Source organism: Amaranthus tricolor, chromosome 12 (assembly GCF_026212465.1).
Source record: "Amaranthus tricolor cultivar Red isolate AtriRed21 chromosome 12, ASM2621246v1, whole genome shotgun sequence".
NCBI classification, from domain to species: Eukaryota; Viridiplantae; Streptophyta; class Magnoliopsida; order Caryophyllales; family Amaranthaceae; genus Amaranthus; species Amaranthus tricolor.
In genome coordinates, this window is record NC_080058.1 from 9988271 (window position 1) to 10001942 (window position 13672).

Sequence of the window (13672 nt, forward strand, 5' to 3'; positions counted from 1 at the left end):
GCAATTCATCTCTCTCACAACCTCTTTCATTACATGCTTTTTCTAATGCTGATTGGGTTGGAGACAAGGATAGTTGTCGTAGCACTTCTTGTTATATTGTTTACTTGGGTACGAATCCAATAGCATGGTGCTCAAAACAACAAAAGACTCAAGCTTGATCATCCACTGAGGCTGAGTTCCGAGTTGTCCTTTCTGCTACTACTGAAATTGATTGGATATCTTCTCTACTTTTGGAACTTGGTTATACTTTTACCACTACACCCACTATCTTCTGTGATAATCTCAGTACTAATTATATTGTGAATCCCGTTTTTTACTCACGAATAAAACATCTTGCAATAGATTTTCATTATGTTCGTGACAAAGTACAAAAAGGTTCCTTAAGAGTTATTCATATCTCTGGTGGCGATGAACTAGTCGATGTACTCACTAAGCCACTATCTTGTGCTCGATTCTCGTTCTTGATCTCCAAGATTGGCCTTGTCATTGGACCGTCTATCTTGCGGGGGCGTATTAAGTGAATATTCTATTTTCTATCTTTGCATATTCCTTGTACTTATCTTTTCTTTAATTAGTTTAGATTGTGTACATAACTAATTATTTAGTATCTCATGTATTATGAGTGTCAATATGAATATCTTGTATTTAGAATAGAAATCTTTAGGTGATTGTGATTTGCATATCACACGAAAGTTTTGTATTCCTATAAATTCCGTAACATTGTTAATGAAAGTAATCAAGTATCAAAATTCTTATAGTATGCTAGTAATTCAACATTTCATTATTTCAATTCCATTAATTGACTCTCACCTATGCGAGTTTTGAGGTTACAATGTATGCAACCTTACGTTTTAAATTTTATGATGATAAAAATGTTGTTAGCCCTTGATAGCAAACATCATATGCAGATTCACATAACAAGAAGTGCACTTGATATAGTAAGTCATTTTACTATATTCCAATACATTTTGTAACCAAAATCTTTAAATCTTGGCCTATCGAGAATGTACGAAGAATGTGCCATGTTTTTCTGGGTTCTGTAGGGTGGTTTGAGCAACCTAAAATTGATTTTAAATATTCCTTGTTTAAAATTGATGTGGATGAGTCTCTATTAAAAGCAATATTACTAGTGTTTGTCTTTATTTTCCTATTTCAATGATAAGCAAATAAATGTATCGGTGAATTCCAATTTCCTGTGTGTATCTCTCTTGCATAATGTTTAAGTATTGTAAATTCATAACTTCTGTTTGATTTGTGTTAGCAACTTATCTTCATTTGTGAGTTTGGGTTTATTAGTAATGGTATTATTTTCAGGATGAGCAACCTGAGGTGCAAGGGCCAGCTATATGGGTATCATCTGATAGAGGGGCAACTTCCAGTCCGATTGGTAAGGCTTCGTTCGACATTTTTTTTTATTTACAATTTTGATTCTTGATATATTGAAATCTTGTTTTAATTTTTGTTCTTAGAACTATTAAAACCAACAAAAAATAGCTCATATGTATAAAACAATTTATAATCATCCTAGCTTTCAATTATAAAACATCAATCTAAGAATCAATCCTGCACAAGAATAGTCAATTGTTGTAGAATGCCAAAATTGTAATCACCATTCATCCGATAAAGGACTGAAATATTAGTTCTCAAATTTCAATCAAAAATAATTTAGTTTGAAATGAAAAGAAGAAAATGGTTAAAATGACAACTTTGAGTAGCCACCTTTGCGTATGTATTGAAGGCAAATAATGGAAAATTGACTTACCAACAATCTACTAAGCTGCAAAAACAACTGGACAATGTTATTGATCCATGCCTTATTGACAAATTAACACGCAACAAGATATAAAATGGATTATAAATGATAATGATGAGGGAGAATGAGTGATAAGAAAATAATTAGATTATAAAATTATAAAGTAGAAATGGCTTAAGTCAGATAGCACTTCAATGTAGGCTAGGAAAACTCTTTGTTGGCAGAAATGCAAGATAAAGAAAAGATTGCTTGAAGGATTTTTTCCAAAAATAAAACTCAAAAACCAGAACCATTATGAGTAATTTTCGCTATTCCGCTGTTTTTGACAATAATTAAGAAAATCTAATAAAAAAACAATCAAAAGTTGAAAGTCAAAATCAGGGAGAGGTTTCTCTTGTCTTGGCGCCAACTAGAAAACTTGCGTCATCTACATGAGTATTCTTTGGACTGGGTTTTATCTTCGACTCAGGCTAACCGACTAATATTGAACTAATAATGAAGTTGAATCCATTATGATTGCGCTTGAAAGATCATCGGACAAAACTATCATAATTGGGTCTTGGATAAGATCTTATGACTATTTGGCCTTTTCCCCAAGTTGGATCTTCTTGGATTAAATTTCAATCTTGAGGTTATGTCTTTCTTCTGTGATGTTGTTTGTCTTTTGTGGCCTCTTTCTTCGTACCCCATCTACTTTCACTTTCGGTACAAGAATCTTTCCAAAAGTAGAAAGTTACACTTCTACTTTAATGGGCTTTTAGCCCATGTGGCTTTATTGTAATAACAAATAAATAAAGCTCCCACGAATAAAATGAATAAAAATAAACAGTTAGACTTAATTACGGGATATAAAAATTCTTGAACGTCAAGAACAGCGTTCTCTATGGATGAGAAGATCCTTCTACTTGAGCAGGATCATCATTGTTAGGGCCAAATTACTATCATGAGATGTAGGAAGCATGGAAAAAAATCGCGGACGCGGATGCGTTTGCAAAAACTGTCGTGATGCCGTGGAAAATGGCTATAATGGAGAAATAACGCGAATCGCGGCTGATGCAGTGTGATTTTTGAAAAAGAAATCACATAAGGAGAGTTTTGAATTTATAATTGCATTTTTGTTGTTGAAATACTATTATTATGCAATAATATGCAACTAGCTATTATAATTGTAATATTTAAGATTCTTTAGTGTATCGTTAATTAACTTATTAGCAATTAGTTAATTATTTTGTTTATCAACTATAGTTATGAGTAACTATAATTTAAGTAATTGTAATTTTTAAAGGTAATGGGTATTATGAAATTTTAATAGGAAGATAAATAATGTTGTAATGGTGAAATATTGTTATTACGGTAAAATAACGGGCATTACACGTTACGTAACGGTCAATGCGGCGTTTTGACCATAAAATTTCATGGACTGTTATATAATGGGATTTAACTCGCGGCAACTTTCAAATAGGTTATATAGCGGGCGTTTCGTAAAGTAAGGCGGGAGTTTTTATTTCATGGTAGGATGTGTAGCACGTCACTGAGCTGGGAAGGAGGACGCCTCCACGAGAAATAAACTTTTGTTTCATGATCATGGGATGTGACTAGATTGTAGTGAGGTGGTTGTCACAAACCTTCCGTTCACATGCCTTCTTTTTTTGGGTTTGGGACTTGCAATGAGCAACAAGCATTCCAGGTGGAGTTTATAATTTTCAAAATATGAAGATTTATTGCTAAAGCATAGATTTTACCCAGGTTTTTTAGTTCTATGTTTCAAATTGTGGTCAGAAGTGTTACGTGATGAAAGTTTCTATTGTGCGAAATAATTAAATAGAGGATGTCTTTTCTTCTGTGTGATTTCTCTTTTGATACGAAGTATAATTTGTGTTTTATGCAGAATACAGTGATGTTGCTGCTTATCGCCTGTCTCTATCAGAAGATACCAAAGCTCTCAATCAGCTGGTAGGTATTTTGTCCGCCATCCTCTACTCCTAGGTTTATGAAACATGTAGACTCTAGAGTCTAGATTTACTATTTAGCTTTTTTTAGTATGAATACTCTTTTCAATTCACTATGTTGTATATTTGTGTTGTGTCCCTGTTTGTACATTTAACTAGTCCTGTTGTGATGTATTAATCTAACATATCTTCGCTTTGGAACCTACACACAGAATGTAGAAAATCATAATGCGGAATTCGGTTTGAGTTTAGTCCGGTGAATACTGGATTTGTATTAATTTATTAGTGAGAGGAACACCTCTATTTATACATGAGATTAGGACTAAAAATAAGGAAACAAATTATAAACCTAAACCTAAATAATAGGAAACAAAATAACCTTAATATTCTAAATATTAAAAAAGATCTTAACTTCCTAAAAACATAATATTCTAAAATAATAATATCTTTATTTTATTCTACTTTTTATTTTCCTACACAGAATACTCTGATTCACGAGGGGAAAGAAATGGCGTCTGTGCTCTATACATATCGGAGTTGTATAAAGGCTCTTCCTCAGGTTAGTTTCAGTTTGCTTGTAGAAATACTATAAGCATGATCCTTACTAATTAATTTTCATTAGGAACCAAATATTTGGGTAATTTTTTTAAAATTTAAAACTTGCTCTATTATTTGGACTGTAGCATCAAACCCCTAGAATGAGCAGCCAAACCTGAAATCTTATAACCTTTTGTCTTTGATTCTGATCTGTAATTAGTTTTGCGAAAGACATCATCCCCATATTTATTTATGTTCTGATTCATAGTTATTGACAATCGCAGCTTCCTGATTCCATGAAACATAGCCAAGCTGAATTATATTTGGAGACATATCAAGTTCTAGATTTGGAGATGAGTCGTCTACGTGAAATTCAGCGATGGCAGGCATCAGCAGCATCTAAAGTATAACCACCTTATGTGCTTTTTCTCTGACCTCTAGTGACTTGCACTCTGCCTCCTTTTTACCATCTTATCCAAACATTTTTGTTTAATAATTGTTTGCGTCTAATGCAGCTAGCAGCTGATATGCAACGATTTTCAAGGCCTGAGCGACGTATTAATGGCCCTACAGTAACTCATTTTTGGTGAGTAGTAATGAAGCTGTTGGTAACTTGATCTTGATTGCAAAGAATATATCATTTTAGCTAAGGGTTTGTGGCTCTACGATTCTTTTAGATCAAAATGATATTATATATAATTGTAATATTTGAATTGGTTTAAAATAAAATTTATACTTATTTATTAAATGTAAAAAAAATGTTCTGATTTTCAAACCACCCACTTTCACCTCTCTTAACTTTCACAAATTGGTTTTAAACCACCCACTACACCGTTCTTAACCTTCCTCGACTGTACTACAACCTTTCTTAATAACTTCCCTCAACTATTTCTTATTCAACTATTATATTACTCACCCTATATATTAGTAGTTTCATTTTCATTACTTATAGCATTCTTATTTTCCAATAATTCCTCATTCATTCATTTGTTTTTCTCATCTCTTTATCAAATTCCTTACAATCATATTCATCCTATAAAATTACAAGAAATCTGACATTGAATATGTAGACCAAGAATATTAAGAGTATATATTTAATATTTCTAGGCTCGCTTCAAAAAGTAATATTCAATGTCCACGTATTTAGTATAACCCCTTATTTTCACATGACTTTTATGTCATATGTGAACAAAATACGAATGTGACATATAAATTTGTTATCAGCTTGATGATATTAATCATGCAAGTATTATTTTAAAACTATTACTATTACTTTTCTATTATTAAAGTTATGTTTTTTTTTTTGCTATGTTATTTATGTAAAGATGTTGGTGGCGTAACTTGATAGTTGATATACTTTTAATATTGGTTGATTCTGACAGGAAAAGTCTATGGTTCATTAATGAGAAAAATATGGATGATACAGTGATAAAGATGACAAATTAATATGCTGTTTCCGGTTCAAATTATTATGATTATTGAATATATTAGCAATAAGTTAAAAAAAAGGTACAAATCTGACATTGGGAAATAAGCCTATGAATTGATTGTGTTGAGATTTGATCACATTGATCGGGAAATTATGATGATTAATAGAAATATGTAAATGTATCCTTTGTTACTAATTTGATTATTAATACATATTATCACTTAAAGTGAAGCTATTATGAATGACTTAGGAGGGGTAATTTAGGAATTAAGTAATAAATAGTAATTAGTAATTAGTTGGATAAATAAGATTTAGAGGTAAATTGTATATATAGAGGGGGGAAGAGTAAGAGAAAGGATTGATTCATTTGTAATAGATTTGGCTTGAGTTTCTTGACTCATATTGGAGAGCCACAAGCCTCTCAAAAGCTTGTACTATCATCGTCATCTTTCTAGGTTACAATTTATCTTTCAATTTACATTTAAATTTAATTACACATTCATTGATTGACATTCTTGATTTACCAGTCAAGTTTATCTATTTACACACATTTCTCTATCATTGTTACTATACTTTACTACTATTTCTGCCTATTAGTTATTCTAAATTATTCATGGCTATGACAACCCATAATAATTAGTATCAGAGATGTTTGATTCTTGGTGACTGAATACATGTCAGAGGTCGAAAAATGTTGAATTTTAATTTTGACAGAGTTCTTGAGATCAAGAATAACGAATGTCGAGGTCAGAATCATCTTGCAATAACGTCATAAAACTTCTACAAGCAATATCTTTAATAAGATAGAGGAGATAATTGCAATAATCGACAAATAAAATGAAAATCACTTTATGGACAGCATATTCAAGCAGTCCGCGCTAATCTTTAAAGAATTATAAAGAAGGAAAAATCATAAGAATTTTGGTCGACCTATAAAAAAATGAATGAGAGAATGAAGGAAATTCTTGCAATGCAAATGACAAAGCCAAAATTATAAAAAGCATGATTACAAAGGATGAAGAGCTTGCTACTAGAGTTACTGGAAATGATGAATTGAAAGAAAACAGGATGGAATAGGAGCATCTGTGCAAATTGGAGAATGGACTCCATTTCCGCGATATTTGAAGAATCTGAAATTTTTGGGGAAGTAGTATAGTGAGGGATGTTGTCCTTGAGGAAGGCAAGTTCAAAGTTCAAACTCAGTCATGATGTTTGTGTTTTGGTCCGAAAAAATTGAACAAGGATGAGCACTCAGGGTTTAGAAAATAAAAAAAGAGAGAAGAGAGAAAGAGCAAGACGAAGAAAGACAATGAAGAAGAGGAAATTACTTGGTGGTTAGCCATTCTTTATGGGACTTGGTAGTGGAGAATCTTCGACAAAGGTGTCCCAAGTGTTGGTATAGGAGGATGTCGAGATGCCGAGGAAAAGTACACCGCGTCAATGTTGTGAGCTGCGGGTATGGAGGTGGCTCCGATCAACTTTGGGTTTGTGGAAATGTAGGCGTTAAAATGTTTTAGGGGTGGAGTTCCAAATTAATATAGAAGATGATATGAAAAAAAAGGGGAGAAAGAAGCTTGGAGGTGAAGGGTCTTTGAATGCCGACATTGATGATTGCGGGAATGAAGAAAAACAAAATGGTGGTCATAACAACATAAGGAGTTTGGTTTTTAGATTGTAAAGAGGAAATCAGTAAATAGGCTCAGGAATTTAGGTTAAAGGGTAACGGAGTATATAGCTCAACTGATGACAATATAGCTGATGTCTTAAGCCCGATGTTAACCTTCTAATTTCTTTTTCTTGGCCTGTTTCATCAATTTGACCAATTTTAATTCTAGCCAATTTCCTAAAACCTTCAAATTTTTTGGTCCCAAAAGGGCATTTGGCTTGTCATTATCATGTTTAGAACAACATATCCGTATCTAAATTTTTCTCCCAAGCCAGTTTAGCAACAATTCAACAATCGTCGTGACTTGAGTTGCACTTTATCCACCTTGAGGATATGGTGGTCTTTTGGGGCCAGTATGTAATGAATGGCTTAGAAGGGGTAATTTAGGAATTACCTAATAAAAGGTAACTATTAATTAGTTAGTTGGAGGAATAAGATCTAGAGGTGATTAGTATAAATAGAGGGGGAAGAGTAAGAGAAAGGATTGATTCATTTGTAATAGGTTTGGCGTGAGTTTCTTGACTCATATTCAAGAGCCACCAAGCCTCTTGAAAGCTTGTACTATAATTGTAATCTTTATAGGCTACAATTTATTATGCAATTTACATGTACATTTAATTACACATTCTTTATTGCATTGGCATGAGTTTCTTGTACTATCATTGTAATCTTTATTACTGATTCCGCCTAATTTCTATTCTTAATCATCCATGGCTATGATAGTCTATGAAAAAAACATGAGGAAAATGTAGCCCTTCCACTTTTTGTGATCCAAGTATACCCTGTTCGGTTAATATAGCTACCGACTTGTTTTTTTGATACTTCACACAATGTTTAGTCTTTCTTCTGTTTGTTGTAATCCAAGTAGGTGTGTGCACATCTTCTTATCTGTTGCCCTTGATTATATGAGGAGACGATCCTTTAGTTGAAGTAGGTATAAGCGTAAACCCTCGACCTACTAGTGTTCTCGTTTCCTCAATTTAATAATTAGATTATATGCCTTTCAATGTTACATTTCAAATAAATGAAATGGGCTTGCGTTGTATTACTTTATGTGTGAAAATGATTTGTCAACCTTATTATATTATCTTTCTTAAACTATTTTTAACTTTATTATTTTTAAGGATGGAGTTGGAATTACTCAATTTCCTAATTTTGGGAGTTTATCCCTTGTTTTCTTGCATTCTTATTTGCATGTTCATAATCGCTTGGGGAAAGTGGAGTTAGGCTCACCTAAAAGTAGTTATATTAGTTGCTATGTCTCAGTTTGAACATTTCAATATGAGTATAAGTATTTCTAAGGATTTAGTTTAGGTTTATAATTTTTCTAAGTTCAAATACTTGTTTAGTTGGTTTAAATTTACCAAATTTTTTTATAAGTTTGTTTAATCTTACATTGATTTCTTAGAAATAGATGTGGCGCGGACTCTCCTATGATTAGGACTTGATTCATAATTTTTCTCTTAAAAGTGTTCTTGAAGTTGGACCTAGTTATGTGGGTGTTACAATAGCAATGGAGAAAGTTGTTGAATGTTGTACCAAAAATTTTTGACTTGTTTAATTTAAAATGCCTTGTAGATTCAAGTTGTTAATTTTCTACCTCACAATTATTCATGAAATCAGTATGTTTGATTAAGCACAAAACACTATTGGTAAGAAAGTTAAAATCCTTGCATGGTCAACTTGTTAGGCTAAACAGTATTTTAAAAATTCTGAGATGGCTATTGTGTGTAGTTTTGTGTTTGACTTTTGAGTGGGAATATTGGATCTTTTCATCTATGACATTTGTTTCACCTATTCCTAGAGGAACAGTTTTGTATGATGGCCGACCCCATGGGCTTGTTCACCTCTATCATGTGCCATTTGTAGCTGGCTATGCTAGTTTTAAGAATAGTGTAAACTTTTACGTTAGGTCTTTGATTATTTTCAACTATGTTCACCTTTATCATGTGCCATTTGTATGAACAATTTTGTATGATGGGCGATCCCATGGGCTTGTTCACCTATATCATGTGCAATTTGTTTCTGGCTATGCTAGTTCTAAGAATAATGTAAACTTTTATGTTAGGTCTTCATTATTCTCAACTGTTTTTTCTGTGGTGTTGCATTGTGCCTAGATTCCTCTATGACCTGGATGTTAATAATAGATATTCAAAAGAGGTCACTTTTCTCCTGGGTAAAATCAGTACCCTATTACCTACCACCCAAGCTTGAAAATATATTAATGCCTTACATTCGAAGGGGAAAAATCCAGTACCTAATTATCCTTTAACCTGAATCCTGATCCCTGCTGCCAATTTATTTACCAAATGTACTACTAGCCAAATAAGCTGGGGTATACGATACAAATTCGTCATATGAAGGGTTTGTCTTGCTATTTTGCTAAACTAACTTCTGCTTGTTCTTGCTCTTGTATTGAGGAAATTTTAACATATGTCTTATTTGTCCATTCCTTTTTCAATAAACTGCTTGATGAAGAAAAAGAAATTGCGTGTACCTTCTTTTTGGATAAGTGAATTTGCACATACTTTTTCGAGTTCCTTTAAATCTATTTTCTATACTACAGGTCGATGCTGAAGCTGATTGATGTTTTAGTGCAACTTGACCATCTTAAAAATGCAAAAGCAAGCATACCAAATGATTTTTCTTGGTACAAGAGGTATGATCTTTTATGTTTTCTATGTAGATCTAAATGCTGTGTGTTTACTTGTTGCCTTTCTTTAATAAGTATGTTTTGAGAATAATCCCTTAATCTTTTGGAAGCCTGAACATTAGTAAATCTTTTGAATTTTGTTTGTCTTAATTCGGTCTGGTACGTAATAAAGGATGAATATCATAACGACGCAAGGGTTTGTTACCTGTGTTCACAAGGAGTTATAATGAAGCATTATTCTGTACCAACAAGATCTTGAAGCATCAAATTCCTGGTGAGTGGCCAAAGCTGGAGTCTAGCATACCAAGTCCTCAAAAGAAACACTTGAAACCTTGATAAGGGAAAGCCACATTCTAACCGTGCTAATATTGGTTTCTTTCAAATCCAAACTATAAGAACACCTTTCACACTGTTGATTCCAAATAAGGCCATGTGCCAACAAGTGCCAAAGAGAACTTATGGGCTGAACAGTTAAAAGATGACAAACTGATTTTGTATAGCACAAGCTATTATGGATTTCAATGTAAGCATTTTCTCTTTAGAGCATGTCCAACTTCTGAGGTAAGATAGAGAAAGCTTTAGATGGAACTTTGGTCTTCTAAATATCAATGGATGGAAAAGCTCCTATTAAAAAGTTGTTGCTTTTGTCATGCTTCCAAAACATTTGACCCTTCTCCTTTGCAAAGACATCTTTGAAAGAAAAACGTTCCTAAACACATGAGATTGAGCTTCTTCCCAATCAATAGGAAGTCTTGAAAAGGTAATCTATAATTTCTTTTAAATTAGCATTCCACACCAATATGTCTATGATGTTCCTCCTTTACAAAAGGAAGTCCCAAAAAAATCTAAAAATTGAGCTTTTCGGATTTATTCTTGCACCAACACCCCGAAACAAAGTCTTTGAACCATTCTCTACTTAGAATTTAATGTAGGATTTGACCACGTGCTACTTACCACTAATGATTGCTAGTTGCCTATTCCATGTGAAGATATTATCTTGCTTCTCCATATGAGAATCAACATTGTCTTTTAGCTAGAAGATATTCTTTTCTATGAATCATTTTTATCTCAAACCTCTAATTTACTTTGTCACAAGAGTTTTATACATAACTTTCATTATTCTTTTGCCGGCTTTCTCTTGAAACTCTTGTTGGAACCATTGTTAGTCCTTGCCAAAAGCTTTCATTATTCTTTAGTTGACATTATACATTCCTCTGTGACCCTGTCGAAACCAGCCATTGTTGGCCCATGGCAAAACTTTCATTATTCTGTAGCTGGCATAGCATCCTTGTGACCCTTAGAAACCTTTTTTTGAAGCAATTTTCAGTCCAAAGGAAGTCTCTTCGTTTTATAAGCTTCGAGACCATATTAGTTAGTTCTCAGGATAGTAACCAGGAAGCAAATTTGCTTCTTATGAGTTGTTAATCTACCCCTTGAATTTCTTTTATGATGATTGCATGTCATGAACAATGATTTTCACCCACGAGTTTTCTTTTGGTATCTCTTAAGATAATTCCCCCAAAAAGCATTGCACTTATAAGGAACACCAAATAGATTTAAGGAAGAAATTCCATGCGAGCAACCAAAGAAATGAGCTCTAGATTCGAATTCAGAATCCACCAACAAGAATTAGTGCACTGTTGCGAAAGTTGACCCGCAACCTAATAGTTCTTAGAAAACCTAAAGGCACATATATACATATATCATGTTAACCTAGGAACGTTTGCGAAAAGCTAGATTATGATGATCAAAAAGGGGTGATGATGATTCGGTCGACACTATTATTCTTAATGCATAAGCTATCCGAAAATTGGAGCTTGGCCCATTAGTTTGCTCAAAGATTCTGTTACTAGTTACTACTATGAAAAGTAGCGGAGAGAGGACCGCATGTGCAGTCTACAAGAGCTTGAGAAGAAACCTGCTGGTACCAACCCTAAAGTCTAGGTATATATAGATACACGCTCTCTCCATTTCCAGGAGAACCATTGTTAATTGCTTTGAAAAATATGTCAGGAATCATGATCAGAAGCCTTTTCTAGTCATTTTGCTGAAACCATATGAAGGGTATGCTCTTCCTCTCAAAGCTGCTGGAAAAGTTTATTCCATTCAGATTGCATATAATCTCCTTTTGCAGAGAAGATTAGATGGTCTAAAGGTGTTTGGAATAGAACCTCTCTGCCTTAGCTATATAGAACATGCTAAAAATCAGAGATAGGCTTCGTGTGGTGTTTCAGCTGATACCCTTTGCCCTAGCTGTAGGATCCATGATGAGTCCCTAGACTTTTTTTTTCAATGTCCTTTCAATAGGAATTGTAAACATGATGTCCTAGTTTAGCTTGGAATTGTAAGGATGCAGCCTTCCTGCAGTCAGAAAAGGGCGTAATTTGCAGCCCTTAGTGGTTTTAATTTATTGGAATTGGTTTGCAAAAAATCAGTTATTTGCAAGAGTAAACTTAGTAGCACTCAATTTATTGTGAAGCAAATTCAGACTCAGAGAGAAGTGAAACTTAGGGGGCCCAACCTTAGATGAGTTGAGAATTTGTCAATTTGTAAAGAAATACTAGGTTGGTTAGTGCTTTAAAGGGGGCCCAACCTAGTTGGTTTGTTGTTGGGCATCTTGCTTAGTGTGTAACTTTGTTTTGTTGGGTTAATGGCACTTAGATGCAAAATTTTCATTTTTCTAACAAGAAAAGAAATCATTTTTCTTAGATTTTGAGGTGGCAATTTTCTTCATTGCAATGAGTAATACATTCACAATTTGATGATTGACCGTAGGATGATGGAAAGAAGTTAACCAGTTTAAATGATTTAAATTCAACCTAGAAGTAAGCAACTTTGAGTTTATGGGCACTAATGATCTACCTGGATATTTCTTGAAATTTTGTTGTCCATATAGTAGACATGGTAGATGCTATCTTTTTTTTGGCATATCATAGTCCCAATTTTGTTCTTGAGTTATATGAAATACATCCTTTTGCTCCTATTTATCTGTTGTGTGTCATGTCATGTCGTTGGCGAGTGATTTCTTTTTCTTTATCTATTTTTGTGGACGAAGGGAAACAAAACAATTCTATGACAAGAGTTATACTTTATTTACTGCCTTTTTTTGTTTAATTTGATTGTTGGAATTTCATTCAAGTTAGTGTTCAATTGATGCTATTTTTGTTTGGCATATCAATGTGGCACTTTTGTTCTTGAGTTGTTTGAAATAAACCATTTTTTTCATATTTATCGGTTGAGTGTGGTGTCGTTGGCGAGCTTTTTTTCATTTCTCTTTTGGGGAAGGGAGTCAAAAACAACTATATGACAAGTTCTATACTTTTTTACTGCCATTTTGTGAATGATTTCATTGCAGGACGTTTACTCAAGTTAGTGTTCAATGGCAAGACATCGACTCAATGAGGGAGGAGTTGGATGATTTACAGGTGGGAGGAATTTATGTACAGATATTATGTCTGTTTTTATCTTTATATATTTCAACTCTTCAGTGAATTAGCATTGTGAAATTACTTTAGAAGAACACTTAACTTTGAGTGTACATGTTTTTGGTGGTTGATAGATTTTCTTAAGCTCGAGGTGGGCTATTTTATTGAACTTGCACGTGGAGATGTTCAGGGTGAACAAGTATCCTCTTTTATACAAACAGCCATATTTGTAATTAAGGTGTTTAGACTGTGGCTTTCAT

General features: G+C 33.4%; 1 protein-coding gene across 2 annotated transcripts in view; it reads left to right on the forward strand.

The window, feature by feature from the left end:
* LOC130828165 (protein PIR) overlaps window positions 1-13672 on the forward strand; it is a 40313-nt gene that overhangs the window by 3359 nt on the left and 23282 nt on the right. For both annotated transcript variants that reach the window (XM_057693999.1, XM_057694000.1), the window contains exons 3-10: window positions 1315-1387; window positions 3642-3706; window positions 4184-4261; window positions 4524-4643; window positions 4755-4825; window positions 9901-9993; window positions 13343-13412; window positions 13547-13611. In XM_057693999.1, the coding sequence (XP_057549982.1) occupies window positions 1315-1387; window positions 3642-3706; window positions 4184-4261; window positions 4524-4643; window positions 4755-4825; window positions 9901-9993; window positions 13343-13412; window positions 13547-13611 (635 nt within the window). The remainder of the gene's footprint in view (window positions 1-1314; window positions 1388-3641; window positions 3707-4183; window positions 4262-4523; window positions 4644-4754; window positions 4826-9900; window positions 9994-13342; window positions 13413-13546; window positions 13612-13672) is intronic.